The sequence below is a fragment of the Procambarus clarkii genome, chromosome 88 (assembly GCF_040958095.1).
Source record: "Procambarus clarkii isolate CNS0578487 chromosome 88, FALCON_Pclarkii_2.0, whole genome shotgun sequence".
Lineage (NCBI taxonomy): Eukaryota > Metazoa > Arthropoda > Malacostraca > Decapoda > Cambaridae > Procambarus > Procambarus clarkii.
Window position 1 is genome coordinate 18,596,900 of NC_091237.1, and position 17,500 is coordinate 18,614,399.

The following is a 17,500-nucleotide window of genomic DNA, read 5'->3' on the forward strand; positions in this document are numbered from 1 at the left end:
CCCTTATCTATCTATCCAGATTACCATTAGTACAGAATTCCGAACACTTCCAATGCTCTACCATTATATTGAGGCATTCATTTCGAACGCTTTTTTTAAATATATATGATGCATTTAGTGTGAGGATAGCTTGGGGGGGGGGGGGGAGGCCCTGGGGAGAATTTGTGGGTAATTTTTTTTTTTTTTTGTGTAGTGGAAATGGTGAGAATGTAGGTTAATGTTCCTGAAACATGTCTCAGTGGGGAGCAGTAGCCAGGAGCAACGTCATTTCGACGTGGAGCTAACGTCAGTTCGACGTCGCGCCAACGTCATCAACGTTGAATGTGTCTCGAACCATTGCCAGTTTTTTGGGGTATTGTTATCGACTGTGGGGTAGTTTGTGTGTGTCAACACACTGATGATGGCTTCTCTGGCCTGTGATTATAACCCTGATGGTTTTCCTTTGTCACTAGCCACTTGGGCTGGACGGTAGAACGACGGTCTCGCTTCATGCAGGTCGGCGTTCAATCCCCGACCGTCCATAAGTGGTTGGGCGCCATTCCTCTCCCCTCCCCGTCCCATCCCAAATCCTTATCCTGACCCCTTCCAAGTGCTATATAGTCGTAATGGCTTGGCGCTTTCCCCTGGTAATTCATTCATTCATTTCTTTGTCACTGGTTTTTAGCTTTCTTGGCTTCGTCGTTGTTTGTCTCTATGTGGTCTGTTGTTTATCTGTTTATCTCTGTTTATCTCTGTTTCCTCTCTCGCAGCTTCCCTGAACAGCGCCTCAAAATATTAAGCATCACTGAGATCTTATCTCAAAACTATTCACAGCTTTCCCATCAATTTAAGTCACATCACATCTTTTGGAAAAGAAAACCCAATAATGTTGTCTCTCTACTACGGAAGATAAGACTTAAAGAACACGAGGAGATAAAACACGGCACAATCGTAAGATTCACTGATAACTGCAAAAATATATATATCGAGATGAGACCGTTGTATGGGTGATGAAAGGATGCCGTGGATGCTGGAACTAGCTGGGTATATAACATCTTCAGTCTCTTGCTGTGCCAGTATCACCTCTCGGCGCGGGCTACATAAGGGACAAGGAGAGAGGTATACACTGTCTTAACCGGAATGGTCGTTCATATTCAGTCGTTCCGTCTTGCTAAAAGTCCTCCGTTATTCTTCACAAGACTTTCCATTTTGGTTCCGAGCGAATGCAGATCTATTGCTACTAAAGTTCAGCCACTTAGAATGATCGGTATAGAGATTGCTTCATTTCTTGCAGGTCATCGCTCGATCCCCGATTGCCCAAAGTGGTTGGACATCGTTCTTTCCCTCTGTCCTATCCCAGCTCCTTGTCCTCAAGTTCCCTTCAAGTCCTACTAACTTCCTTGCAAACACAACGCTAGTTGTAACTGGCGTATTTTCCGCTAGTTACAACTTGTAATAAAGATGGTACACCTTGTTATAAAATTTCTATGACGTATTGGAACGTTGTTACAACTTGTAATAAAGGTGTTACATCTTGTTATAATATTTCTATGACGTATTGGAACGTTGTTACAACTTGTAATAAAGGTGTTACATCTTGTTATAATATTTCTATGACGTATTGGAACGTTGTTACAACTGGTTAGGTGTTAAAACTTGCTCAAACGTTGTAGCAACGTTTGAGCAATAGTGATTTGCCAGAGAATTCTTATAGTGTCCGATATGACAAGGTTTCGTCCACACTCTCGACAACCTCTTTGAAACCTCTATTAACATCGGTCTGTTGTTTATCTGTTTATCTCTGTTTATCTCTGTTTATCTCTCTCGCAGCTTCCTGGAAAAGCTTCCTCAAAACAATTAGGCATCACTGAGATCTTATCTTAAAACTATTCACAGCTTGCTGGAGAAAATACACACTACGAAGGCCGTGGAGCGTCTTAACTCCTTCATTATCCTCAAATGATGGAGCATGTCTTATCTAGTGTCGTGAGGGAATCTTATCACGCGTCACTACAGCTGCCCTTCGCAATGCGCAAAATTTGATGCAATGTAACAACCTCGTTATATTGCGTCAAATTTTGCGTCAAAAGTTGAAAGTTTAACATTGCGTAGGACACCTGGAAAGATGTTTACATACCAGAGTGCATCTGAAATATATATATATAAATATATTTTACACACTGGAGCAAATCTGCAAAAAATTATTTCCATGGCATGAGGGGCCTCGTAGCCTGGTGGATAGCGCGCAGGACTCGTAATTCTGTGGCGCGGGTTCGATTCCCGCACGAGGCAGAAACAAATGGGCAAAGTTTCTTTCACCCTGAATGCCCCTGTTACCTAGCAGTAAATAGGTACCTGGGAGTTAGTCAGCTGTCACAGGCTGGTTCCTGGGGGTGGAGGCCTGGTCGAGGACCGGGCCGCGGGGACACTAAAGCCCCGAAATCATCTCAAGATAACCTCAAGAAGAAGATGGCAGGAGGCACCTGAAACGTTGTTTTCAAAGATAACAAGTCTGGAAGATTGTTTACACAGCATGCGATACCAAGTTAACAATGCAGCACAGCAAAACGACTCGTGATAAGGGGAAACAGGTTTCAACTCCAAAAAAAGGGCGATTACACTGTATGACATTATCTTGAAACCGTTATCGCCTGAAAGATATCTAAAATGTAATTCATTCCTTCTAACTTGAGCTTGTATAACATTGTTCGGGGGTGTAATAGTAGTTTGTTGGTTGTAAAGCATGAAATTGAGGGATTTTTGTTTTACATACAACAAGAAAATATTTGGATTTTACAAACAGTACGAAAAGATTTGACGGACGACACTTTTTTGAATTGATGTTATTGATTACGGAAAGAGTTTACGGTAATGTAGAAAGGGGGAGGGGGGGGAGGAATCAATGATGTTTGTAGTGGAGAGTATGATTATAATCCTGGGATATGTGGGCTGATAGCCCCCCCAACTCTTTGATTTTTATCCTGAAATGAACGCGAGTGAAAATGGCTCTGTTTACAAAAAGGTTTTTTTTTTCTTAAGAGACTATAGACCGGCTTGGATAAACAGGCCCCCCTTTCTCTTCACGTATATTTAAAACATCACATAATCAAACACACACAGAGACATGTATACAGTATTTTATAAACGGTTTGAAAGGAGACGAAAAAAAATGTATAGAGTTTAAAAGTGTTAATATTTCATATAACAGGGAATTTACCATTCAAGTGCAAACAGCTATCTCAGGCCAGATTACTGGATGGTTTTGTACAGTGAACAAGATGAGTTGTTGATGTTTTTTAGGGGGAAGAACATTACAGTTGAATTTACATCTGAAGGGAACATGTGTGTTTAAGATGGCTGCCCTCCCCTATGAGGAGGAAGGGAAGGGAAGTATCACGGGAAAGCGCCAAGTCAATGCGACTATATAGCACTGGGAAGGGGTCAGGATAAGGATTTTGGGATGGGACGGGGGGGGGGGGAGGGAAGGAATGGTGCCCAACCACTTGGACGGTCGGGAATTGAACATCGCCGACCTGTATGAAGCGAGAGCGTCGCTCTACCGTCCAGCCCAAGTGGTTGAGCTCCTCATGAGGAGGAGTTTATAGGTATGTGGACCTGTGAGTTGACCTTTACACACTTTGACTTGTTTGTGGTAATGACGCGGAGTTAATTGGGTTGTCATTGCACACCAATCACCAGACATCTTTCTCACTAGACAGCCTACCCACGCCCCCCCCCTCTCCCAGGCAGCCTATCCTTCCAGACAGCTTACCCACCATTCAATCTACCCACGCCCCCCCTCTCAGACAGCCTATCCTTCCAGATAGCTTACACACTAGTCAATCTACCCTCGCCTCCCCAAGACAGCCTATCCAACCCCCACCAGACTGCCTACTCATATCAGTGCTAGTGTATTGTAAGCTAGCATATGCCTATGTATATCGTTATGCTAATAATAGTAATCCCTGTGTTATCAAACTAATCATTCTATTACCAAGATCTACTTTATTTAATGCTTTATCACAGTTTGAATAATTACTGATTTGGAACAAAGGTAAGAAAAATAGCTTCATGCAAGTTATTTATTGGAAATATAATTGAGGTCAATAGAGTTTAATGCTAGTTTATACACTAACTCTGTTAGATTCGTTTACTTGTAGAAAAGTCGCGAGAATGTTGGAAAGTATGAATTGGTTGACTCTGAATATTGAAGGAACGTCTTATCTCAATAAACATACTTGAACTTGAACTTGAACTTGAAGGAACGTGATCTGCATGATCCAAATTTGGGACATGGGGTTCAATATGTATGATAAACTTCAAAAGACACTTGTAGGCGCTGCACGTCTCTTCGATAAGCCAAATAGGCTCATCAACACAAATTCACCGAAATATATAATTTACTTTAATATATATATATCTTTAAATGCAATATTATAGAGACAAATGGCGTTTAGGACCTAACCAATAGTGTCTTCAGGGGAAAGGGGGGTGAGATCAAGCTGTTTCTGACCCTCTTGCTGGCCTAGTTGAACCTATTGTGTGGTTACCTACAGACACTTAACCTCTTAGGATCTGGAAATGACCTCAAACCGATCATTGGTTTCTTGACATTGTCCAAAATATCCTATCCCTTCTCGGGGCATAATTCTTAACTCTGTGTAATTACCGTCACTAATCATACTTAGTGAGCGACTCATCTAACTCGATGGCGTTCAGGAAAATGTAAAATATTTAAAGAGAATGGTTAGAGTTTTGTCTCTCTCGTGCACACACACACACACACACACACACACACACACACACACACACACACACACACACACACACACACACACACACACACACACACACATAACGGAATGAACATCACTATATACTCGTGTATAACATTACAAGCACAATGCCATCACTTGATCAAAATCAAAATAGCATAATTGTGAAAAGTAAATGCCGTACAAGAGATGTATAAATTGTATACATAGTTGAAGTGGCTTTTCGTGTATGCTTTTCAGCAACCCCCCCCAACAGTTACATGTATAGTTTCTCAATAACTTACGACAATTTCATGTATATTTCTAAATCCACAACAACTTCATATATATTTCTCATTAACTCAATAGCATATAACAATTTCATGTAAATATCTCAGCCCATAACAATTTCACGCATAATTCTCAATAACCCAAAACTTCAGCATAAAGTTCCAAAATATTTCTCTGATTTCAGAACCTCATAAAAAAGTTCCTTAAAGAACATTGACATGATCAGGGAAGCATGAAGACATGCTTCCCTGATCTATACAAAACATACAATCATCTAAGTTATAAAAATACAGACCAATACATAATATCTTTGTTTTATACACAACAATTGTATTTACCGTAATACTAAATTGAATGACATAATAAGTATTTTCTTTTCTTAAAGTCAATGCCTTCAGCACATTGATTTTTGGTTTCTGAAAACCGGGATTTGTCATGTTTTCTAAATTAACGGGATTTTCTACATTATTCATTTCTTTGGACAAAATTTTGTTCTGCATTTTGAGAGTCACTGTAAGTAGAGGGCAGTGAATCCCACGTTTGTGTGTGTGTGTGTGTGTGTGTGTGTGTGTGTGTGTGTGTGTGTGTGTCGTCTCTCGTATAGGGGAGCTTGATACTTCCTATCAGCTGTATTGGGAAGCTTGCAGCTCCAACGTTCGTAGAGAACTGATGTTGCTTTGCCAGAATGCTGTTGCTGTTATCTGAACACACACACACACACACACACACACACACACACACACACACACACACACATCTTGTCAACACGAGCGAGCAAAAATACATCGATAATTTAGCTTCAAAAATGTAAAATGTACATATGTATCAACACTGAAACACCAAAACGACTTTACTCTGTAATGACAACGGTTCTTAATTATGTGTTGAAGCGTGTCTCAGCCTCTATGTGTCATGTGTCCATTCTCCTCTTTGTCCTGCGTGTGTGTGTATGTGTCTTTTCCTGATGTGTCTCACGTCACATGTGTCTTCCATCTACGCATGTGCTATTTTCTCGGGAATATTGATTGTGCTGTGCGTTTTTTTTTATCTTGGCTAAGACGCATGAATTGCCTTGCGTCTTTGTCGTTGCGTCTCTGTTGTTTGCAGCCGCGTCTTCCGGTTTGGAGGAAGGAGAAGGGAATGATAATAAAGATTTGGAGGACAGGAGAAAGGAAGGAGAGACGAGACCTGAGGAAGAAATACCGGAAATTGATAACGAGGAATTTATCATCCAATATCGCGTCAGCCATTATTAATGACATAAATTCTGGTGTGGCTTTTCTTTGATTTCCTTTATGGCTCGTAGGTTAATTAATTTCTTTACTAAAATATAAAGATTTTCCTTCACTATATCAGATACAGAATTTATCCCTGTGGAGCTACGTTTAGTATTCTAATGATCCATTCGATTTTGGCTTCCCAAATTAAGGATATTTTTTCCGCCTTACTTAAAGAAAAACAGCGAAAAGCCTCTAGTTTGTAGACGCGAATATTGGCCGAGGTCGCAGGCGCTTTTGCTCACCATAAAACAGGTTCCAGATTCACGAAGCAGTTACACAAGTACTTACGAACGTGTACATCTTTCCTCAATCTTTGACGGCTTTGGTAACATTTATTAAACAGTTTACAAGCATGAAAAGTTGTCAATCAACTGTTGTTATTGTTATAAACAGCCTCCTGGTGCTTCGGAGCTCATTAACTGTTTAATAATTGTAAACAAAGCCGCTAAAGATTGAGAAAAGATGTACAGGTTCGCAAGTGCTTGCGTAACTTCTTCGTGAATCTGGCCCCAGGTGTGTAATTTGAGGATGAGAGACGTTAATTCAAAACATACAAGGTAATTCTGTAATTACCTATAATTGCCTGTAATTCTGATGACCCGTCAGCAAGAGAGACGTTAGTAAGGCGCCTTCTACTGTATTCTGCTGTACTTCAGTGTAAAACAGTCATTAATCCTAGCTCTAATACACTTTTTTTCCAAACTCTTCTCCCAAAAGAGTTGTTTCATGAGCTGTTGCTTGAGTGTGTTGCTTGAGTGTGTGGGTGAGTGTGTGGGTGAGTCTGTAGCTGAGTGTGTGACTGTGTGACTAAGTGTGAGGCTCTCTGGCATATCACATTCAGAGGAGATATACTAGATCAAGTTATCATTACAGAGTAAACCAAAGGTATAACGACGCAAGAGAGAATTGTAAACTCCGTAACAGTATAGTGAGCATTGGTCGACTCTTTTTCTTTTGAAGACGTGACACATAGATCTGTACAGGAAGGCAGGAGAGCTGGTTTATCAAACGAATCTCTGTTGGACCCTGGAAGTAAACACTGGCTTTGTTGACCAGACCACACACTAGAAGGTGAAGGGACGACGACGTTTCGGTCCGTCCTGGACCATTCTCAAGTCGATTGTGGGAATAGTCAAGACAATCGACTTGAGAATGGTCCAAGACGGACCGAAACGTCGTCGTCCCTTCACCTTTCTAGTGTGTGGTCAGGTCAACATACTTTAGCCACGTTATTGTGACTCATCGCCTGCAAACACTGGCTTTAACACAACGTGAAATATTGTAAAACTTGTGTGTGTGTACACACACAAAAAAGCGCTGAATATAACCATAACTTTTGTTGCTTATTAACACTCATAAATGTTCTTAGTGAATGATTTGGATGAAATGTTAAACACAGAGCGCCACCTGGTTGGTAACGAAGTCTACTCAGCTGGAGACACTGTTATGACGCATTTCGATGTCTTGAGAGGCTGAGATAATACCATAGGCGGCTTGGACCGCTTTCAGGAAATTTTAGTGACGGAGCGATTAGCGGGATCGTGGTCACGCTTGCAGGTCAGGAGGCTGACGTAGGCTTGACGGTACTCCGAAGACATCACCACGTAGATGATAGGATTGATACAGGTGGTTAGATAGATAAGGAGGAGACCCAGGATGTTTAGCACGGGGTTGTCATCCTTACTGAAGGTCTTGACGAGCGTGATGGGTAGATAACACGCTACGAATGACAAGAAGATCACTAGGATCATCTTCAGGAGACGCCGGTCCTTGGCACTCAATGTAGGTTGTCTGGCAATGAAGGAACCGGCGCGTGTCCTTCGGAAAGTGCCACGGAGGTGGCTGAAAGTGCCACCACGGCCGGATATAGTGGACGGCCGTCTCTCGATGTTGGTACTTATTTTTCTATCCGACTTCACTGAAGCGGGAGATTCAGGCGCCGTTGGAGGACTTATCCGGATAGGAGAGCAGGCCGCTGACGAGGCGCCAACTCCCTCGTTTGAAGAATGACCGGAAAAGCCATTGGCTTCCGTCTTCAGCAACGAACTGGCGTCAGTGGTCATTCCTGCAGGAGTGGTTTCAGGAGATGGCGTCCGCGTGCCTTCCTTGCTCCCACAGCCCCCCCTTCCATTACCGTCTAACGAGCTCTCCTCATTTTTCTGAGACTCCTCCTGTGGCTCAACTATCTCCACCTTAACGGAATTACTGCTGGTGGAGAGCTTGACGAGCGTCTCAAGCTGGAGACGATCGTGTAGCGGAGTTGCATGAAGGGTCTGCAACGTCGGTGGATCAGCCGTACAAGGCGAAGCAACATTCTTGTGACGCTTGCCGTTAACCTTGAGAAAATGCTGACTGTGGCTGTGGCTCTTCTTATCCGCTCTATGCACGATGCAGAAGATGCGGGCGTAGCAGACGCAGATGGCCACACAGGGCAGCACAAAGGCGAAGACGAAGAGAAACTCCTTGGGCGAGTTTCCGTCCCGATCGGGTAAGATGGTGCAGGAGCCAATCGCCGGGTCCAGGCCAAAGGTGCCCCAGAATTCTAGCAGCGTAGGCACCAGGGCTCCAAAGGCACCTATCCACGTCGCCACGACCATGATAGCCAACCACGTCCGAGTGTACAGCCTGTAACGAGCACATTAGGTTATCATAACACCACAATTGGCCACTTCCTCCTTAATGCTATCACACCGCCATCTATGTGCTAATTCCCGAACTAATAATTACTTTGAGATTAGAAAAAATAAACAATGAGCGAATTAAAAAACAACAACACATTGTTAATATATAACTTAGCCAAAAATATATATGAATTATATCCTCTCAGATTTATAAAGTGCCAAATAATTACTTAGTTATATTAAGCTATGGTGCTCATAGAGATGATGAAACAATTTAACTTATAATAGTGGTAAGCAATTATGGTGATGATGACTGTTGAATACTGAACTTGAGCATATTCATCCTACTATCGCAGCATTCATCCTACTATCTCTTCACTCATCCTACTATCCCAATACTCATCCTACTATCTCTTCACTCATCCTACTATCCCAACACTCATCCTACTATCCCAACACTCATCCTACTATCTCTTCACTCATCCTATTATCCCAACACTCATCCTACTATCCCAACACTCATCCTACTATCCCAATACTCATCCTACTATCTCTTCACTCATCCTACTATCCCAACACTCATCCTACTGTCCAAACACTCATCCTACTATCCCAACACTCATCCTACTATCCAAACACTCATCCTACTATCCCAATACTCATCCTACTATCTCTTCACTCATCCTACTATCCCAACACTCATCCTACTGTCCAAACACTCATCCTACTATCCCAACACTCATCCTACTATCCAAACACTCATCCTACTATCCAAACACTCATCCTGCTATCCAAACACTCATCCTACTATCCAAACACTCATCCTACTATCCAAACACTCATCCTACTATCCAAACACTCATCCTACTATCCAAACACTCATCCTACTATCCCAACACTCATCCTACTATCTCTTCACTTATCCTACTATCCCAATACTCATCCTATTATCCCAATACTCATCCAACTATCTCTTCCCTCATCCTATTATCCCAACACTCATCCTACTATCCAAACACTCATCCTACTATCCCAACACTCATCCTTCCGTATAATGAGCATACATTCTTTATTAAGACCATACACGATATATAGGCCATGTATAATAGCCCATATAAAAGGTCATGTCCAATAAAGTCCTTATATAATAAAGGCCATGTTCAATAAAGTCCATATATAATAAAGTCCATGTTCAATAAAGCCCATATATAATAAAGTCCATGTTCAATAAAGTCCATATATAATAAAGTCCATGTTCAATAAAGCCCATATATAATAAAGTCCATGTTCAATAAAGTCCATATATAATAAAGTCCATGTTCAATAAAGTCCATATATAATAAAGTCCATGTTCAATAAAGCCCATATATAATAAAGTCCATGTTCAATAAAGTCCATATATAATAAAGACCTTGTTCAATAAAGTCCATGGACAGAATATAAGAAACGTTCAGTTAAAGTAGAGAGCAGAGTTCAGAAAACCGTCAATAGTATAATTGTATTGAACAAGAGAATGGTTTATAAGGAGACAGAATGAACAAATATACTTAACAAAAATTCCTAAATATGGCCAGAGAGAGAGAGAGAGAAGAGTGGGTGATCAATGCATTAGATACGCTGCGTCTTGTATGTCGGGGCTCAGGAGCTAACGTTCGACTGTGTAAATACAGTTTAGGTGAGGCTCACACACCCACACACACACACAAAGTGTGTGGATATGACAGAGCCCGATAGGCTCATGAATCTGTACACCTGTTGATTGACGGTTGAGAGGCGGGACCAAAGAGCCAGAGCTCAACCCCCGCAAACACAACTAGGTGAGTACAACTAGGTGAGTACACACACACACACACACACACACACACACACACACACACACACACACACACACACACACACACACACACACACACACACACACACACTCTAGCTTTGACTTAATTATTGCTTTGACAAAAACACAGGACACTACAGTGCTCTACAACACCTTAAAACATATTGCGTTTTTATCACAATAAGAGGTTGGGTAAACTCTTCAACTAGAGAGCTCTGACAAGAGCTGACAATGCCTCCAGGACGCTAGCAAAATAGTGAGAACTTTTGTAAATCGTCGCAGATTTACACTTGTACACATGTGTGTAAAAGATTTTAAAATTTAATAAAGTGATGGGTAGTGAAGGTGGTGAAGGAGAAGGGGAGATAGTGAAGGAAAGGGTATGCAGTGAAGGGCAGTGTCTCAGCACCCCCCCCCCCCAAACCCCTACCCAGCATTGCGTTCCGAACGTGTCCATGGGGCATGCAGACGGGTACAGAGAGAGAGAAAGAGAGTGAGAAAGAAAGAAAGAAAGAAAGATAGAAACATGAGTAATGTATAAAGTGTTCTTCATTCACTGACAGGGGGGGGGGGAGGAGGTGAGAGAATGAGGGTAATTAATTAGATTAATGTAAATTTGGCCATTTTGAAGGAACAAATGTTGCTGAATTTACAAAAAAAAACTCCTATAGGCCTATGCTCGTCCAAGCTCCGACCTACCCAAAGACGCCTTTGTATAATATATAATATCCAACAATTATATAATTATATATAAAATTATAACCACAATTATTTAATATGTAACCAAAAATCACATTATCTCGACTATAATTTGATATTAATGTATATTACAGTTTTGTGAGCAGCCATAGGGTAGGTGAGGTTAAATATTTCAGTTCTGTTATTAATTAATTAATTAATTAATTAATTAATTAATTAATTATTATAAGTACTTGTATATTAGTATAAGTACTTGTGTGTGTGAAGCACTTACAGTGGGGTGATTCGAACAGAGGTCGTCAGCCAGCGAAGCACTGTTCGAAAAATGTTCGAACGGCATCAATTGTGAATCTTGTGTAAACAGTTTTTCATTCAAAAAACAAAGGGGGTTTGGCGATTGGGCTAACGAGCATTTGGTCTTTGTTGATGAGGACGGAGCTGCAGGCAGGGCACTTACAGTAGGGCAATTCGAACATGTGAAACGAGCAAAGCGCAACGAGAGAAGTTCAGACGTTGTCAGCTGTAAAATGTGCTTGAAATATCATTCATTCATTCATTTATCATTCATTCATTCATTCACTAAGAGGCGTCTGCTGGATTAAGGAGCATTTGAGGGTTGTCCCCCTTGGATGGTGACCATTGTCGTATCGGGCCGTTTAACCTCAAAGTTACCTAGCTATTAGAAAAATATCGGGCGGGTATCGAACTGGGAAATATATTCATGAGGAAGGGCGGGACTCGAACGCTCCACCACCGTAAAATCACTCCTTTTCACATTTTTTTTTACGTCAGTCTACAAGCCATTGCTTCCAATAATACTTAAGAAAAATAATATTACTTATAATAGTAAAATAACACTTAGAATATTACCGATAACAAAAATATTACTATATATATATATATATATATATATATATATATATATATATATATATATATATATATATATATATATATATATATATATGTATATATATATATATATATATATATATATATATATATATATATATATATATATATATATATAATTAGTAATTAAAACTAATATTTACTGAACTAATTAAGGTAATTAGTTCAGTAAATATGTATAAAAACGTGATAAAATATATGTATTTCATGGCTGGAATATGATAATGAATACACATAGATAAAAAAAAATCTAAAGACCTGAAGAACTGTAGGTGAACATGTGAACATTGATAAATAACAATCAGTGAACAGGTGAGCATAGATGGGTGAAAAAATAGGTGAACAGAACATTATTGGTTGAACAACAGTGGGTGAACATCGTTGTAAATATGCCTGATAAAAAAATGATGATTTTTCACATTAGAATGGTGATAGTGCAGGTATAGTGACTGATGCTTTAAACACATGCAAGTAGAGGGGGAAATACATGCAAAGAGGCAATTGTTTACACGAAGGGAGAGAGCGAGAGAGAGATATGAGAGATAAGAGAGAGAGAGAGATATAAGAGAGATATCACGCACCTGTGGTACAGTCTGGGATGAGCAATCATAACATAACGATTGATAGTGATAGCCAGAACGGTGAAGACAGATACTGCCACCAGCCCATAGCGCAGGATAGGGAAGAGTAGGCACAGGAAGCCCGTATGTACCCAGGCTCTATGCCCAAACAACGAGGCAGCAAGAGGCAGGTTGAACACCCCGAACATCAGATCGGAGAGCGTCAGGTTGATGATGAAGACAGCGGTAGCGTTGTGGACCTGCCGGTAGAAGAAACTATCAGACCAGTGAGTGATAATCATCAAATCACTTGAGAATGGTCCAGGACGGACCGAAACGTCGTCGTCGTCCCTTCACTTTCTAGTGTGTGGTCTGGTCAACATATTTCAGCCACGTTATTGTGACTCCTCGTCTGTATAATTATTAATGAATGCGGGTATTATAGGTGTTAAGATTTCGCGCCATTTGAGTGAGATTTAATTGGTACCTTCGGGACATTGGTACCTTCAGGACATTGGTACCTTCGGGACATTGGTACCTTCGGGACATTGGTACCTTCGGGACATTGGTACCTTCGGGACATTGGTACCTTCGGGACATTGGTACCTTCGGGACATAGAAAGCTTTCTAGGCTGAGAAAGATTAAGTCTCGTGGTAGGGCCTCTGTCTCTGAGGTCACGCTCCACCAGACTGGCCTTTCTATGAGGCAAGATGATTGATTGGTGATTAAGCTGTGCCCAATCCTCAACCCATCCTTCTGTCATGCACCTTCAAGCTGCCGCTGACCCCAAAGACACATTCGCTAATTTTAACTCGATTGTCCATTCAAAATTCTGCATTTTCTCAAATATAAATTCCACTTATTTTGAATTAGAATTTTTCGCATGGTTGGGACTAGGTTAGGTATTTAGGTTCCGTTCGAAGATATTTGTTCTTGCAGTGAGCGGAACATTATTGGTGGTGAGATTGGAACATTAAAGGATTGGAACAATGTTCGAGGACAGTTCAAATGTAATCTTCTGCGAGTCGTGTGTAAAGAGTTTTCCATTCGTAAAAAGGCGATTTAGTGCAGCCCGTCCTCATAAATAAAGGCCAAAGTCCATTCCATGGACCCGCCAAACCCGCCTGTGTATGAACGAAGAACTGTTTACACACACACACGACTCACGACTGATGACGTCCGAACACTTCCGGAACAAGTGCTTCACTGACGACTTTTGTTCGAACCACAACGCTGTAAATGCTTCACCCACATTCTACAAATACAAATAATCGCCAACAGAACCTAAACACCTAACCTAACCTAACCTAAACACTAACCTAACCTAACCTAACCTAACCTAACCTAACCTAAACACTAACCTAACCTAACCTAACCTAACCTAAACACTAACCTAACCTAACCTAAACACTAACCTAACCTAACCTAACCTAACCTAACCTAACCTAACCTAACCTAAACACTAACCTAACCTAACCTAAACACTAACCTAACCTAACCTAACCTAAACACTAACCTAACCTAACCTAACCTAAACACTAACCTAACCTAACCTAACCTAACCTAACCTAAACACTAACCTAACCTAACCTAACCTAACCTAACCTAAACACTAACCTAACCTAACCTAACCTAACCTAAACACTAACCTAACCTAACCTAACCTAAACACTAACCTAACCTAACCTAACCTAAACACTAACCTAACCTAACCTAACCTAACCTAACCTAACCTAACCTAACCTAAACACTAACCTAACCTAACCTAACCTAACCTAACCTAACCTAACCTAACCTAAACACTAACCTAACCTAACCTAACCTAACCTAACCTAACCTAACCTAAACACTAACCTAACCTAACCTAACCTAACCTAAACACTAACCTAACCTAACCTAACCTAAACACTAACCTAACCTAACCTAACCTAAACACTAACCTAACCTAACCTAACCTAAACACTAACCTAACCTAACCTAACCTAACCTAACCTAACCTAACCTAACCTAACCTAACCTAAACACTAACCTAACCTAACCTAACCTAACCTAACCTAAACACTAACCTAACCTAACCTAACCTAACCTAAACAGTAACCTAACCTAACCTAACCTAAACACTAACCTAACCTAACCTAACCTAACCTAACCTAACCTAACCTAACCTAAGTTGTTGTTGTTATACATTCAGCTACTCGGAACAAGTTCCAAGTAGCACGGACTATGGCGAGCCCGTAACGTACCTGGCACAGGAGCGGGGCAAGTAGCACGGATTATGGCGAGCCCGTAACGTACCTGGCACAGGAGCGGGGCAAGTAGCACGGGCTATGGTGAGCCCGTAACGTACCTGGCACAGGAGCGGGGCAAGTAGCACGGGCTATGGTGAGCCCGTAACGTACCTGGCACAGGAGCGGGGCAAGTAGCACGGGCTATGGTGAGCCCGTAACGTACCTGGCACAGGAGCGGGGCAAGTAGCACGGATTATGGTGAGCCCGTAACGTACCTGGCACAGGAGCGGGGCAAGTAGCACGGATTATGGTGAGCCCGTAACGTACCTGGCACAGGAGCGGGGCAAGTAGCACGGATTATGGTGAGCCCGTAACGTACCTGGCACAGGAGCGGGGTAAGTAGCACGGATTATGGTGAGCCCGTAACGTACCTGGCACAGGAGCGGGGCAAGTAGCACGGGCTATGGTGAGCCCGTAACGTACCTGGCACAGGAGCGGGGCAAGTAGCACGGATTATGGTGAGCCCGTAACGTACCTGGCACAGGAGCGGGGCAAGTAGCACGGGCTATGGTGAGCCCCTGGCGTTCTTGGTGTCGACCGCTGGATGGAATGGACTCGGTCTAAGGACGGGTTGTATAGTAGCGGACCTAACGAGCATTTGACCAATGTTTTGATGACTGGTTGGACTGGACCACAGTTGCTGGAGGACCTTCGAGTGCAAATAAGGTCACACATCGCGTGCCTTAGTTCTCGTGGCCACCCAATAGTAACCATTAGTTTAGTTATCTTGAGGTTATCTTGAGATGATTTCGGGGCTTTTAGTGTCCCCGCGGCCCGGTCCTCGACCAGGCCTCCACCCCTAGGAAGCAGCCCGTGACAGCTGACTAACACCCAGGTACCTATGTTACTGCTAGGTAACAGGAGCATAGGGTGAAAGAAACTCTGCCCATTGTTTCTCGCCAGCGCCTGGGATCGAACCCAGGATCACAGGATCACGAGTCTCGCGTGCTGTCCGCTCGGCCGACCGGCTCCCTTTAGGGAGAATCTTACAATTTAAATGAAATCAAATGGTTGAAAAATCGTCTAGCGTAGTTGTTCTAGTGAACTACTGCACAGCAAAATGAAATATATATATAAACTGTCTATTGACGTATATATATATATATATATATATATATATATATATATATATATATATATATATATATATATATATGTATATATATATATATATATATATATATATATATATATATATATATATATATATATATATATATATGTATATATATATATATATATATATATATATATATATATATATATATATATATATATATATATATATATATATATATATACTCACACCCTTGAGTATATATATATATATATATATACTCACTATCTGAACTCACACCCCGGAAGTGACTCGAACCAATACTCCTCCTGTGAACTATGTTTATGCACTTTAACATATGCTCCTGTAATTTTGAAATACAGGGAGAGCGAGAGAAGCTACAGGAATTTCTGTTGGATGGACATTAAAGGCTGGCATGTACTTCACTACATCACCCTTGACACGTCTCCTCCCTCCTACACGCCATCGAAGGAGGTGCTCCACTCACCCTTCAATAAAACTCACACGAAATTGGAGGAGACTCGTAGGTCTTGTGAGGGGAAATGGCAGTGGGGAAGTCACCTACAGACCAAATCCTTCCTCTTGAGGGGAGACTTACTATACCCTGGGGCCTCGTAGCCTGGTGGATAGCGCGCAGGACTCGTAATTCTGTGGTGCTGGTTCGATTCCCGCACGAGGCAGAAACAAATGGGCAACGTTTCTTTCACCCTGAATGCCCCTGTTACCTAGCAGTAAATAGGTACCTGGGAGTTAGTCAGCTGTCACGGGCTGCTTCCTGGGGGTGGAGGCCTGGTCGAGGACCGGGCCGCGGGGACACTAAAGCCCCGAAATCATCTCAAGATAACCTCTCAATATAACCCTTTGACCTGAAACACTCAAATATCTCTAGTTTACTCTCCAATGTGAATCTTTTGATCTTCAGCAAATCCAAAACGTGGCAATTAATTTCTCTCGGAAATATATATATATATATATATATATATACTCTGCTGGAAATTAACTCTTAAGAGTCGTTTCAAAGTTGCTTTTGCTTGCTACTCTTCACATCACCACAGGAAGTAGAGAGAAGGTGAAAGGTCGCACAATATACTGAGCTTAAAACTTCCTATGAACTCGCCCTAGTTCCTTCTCCCCAGACCATCTCAAAATGTATTTAAATAATGCTTGAAAGCCACATGGAATTTGAAAACAAATATTTTTTAG

At 41.5% G+C, this 17,500-nt stretch overlaps 1 protein-coding gene across 1 annotated transcript in view; it reads right to left on the bottom strand.

Annotated features, from left to right (window-relative positions):
* Positions 1–17,500, bottom strand: part of LOC123748477 (D(2) dopamine receptor) — a 76,157-nt gene that overhangs the window by 311 nt on the left and 58,346 nt on the right. Inside the window, exons 3-4 of the mRNA XM_069317635.1 lie at positions 12,952–13,190; positions 1–8,929 (exon numbers count right to left, since the gene is read on the bottom strand). The exon at positions 1–8,929 is cut by the window's left edge and continues 311 nt beyond it. Of these exons, the coding sequence (XP_069173736.1) occupies positions 7,810–8,929; positions 12,952–13,190 (1,359 nt within the window). The 3' untranslated portion in view covers positions 1–7,809. The remainder of the gene's footprint in view (positions 8,930–12,951; positions 13,191–17,500) is intronic.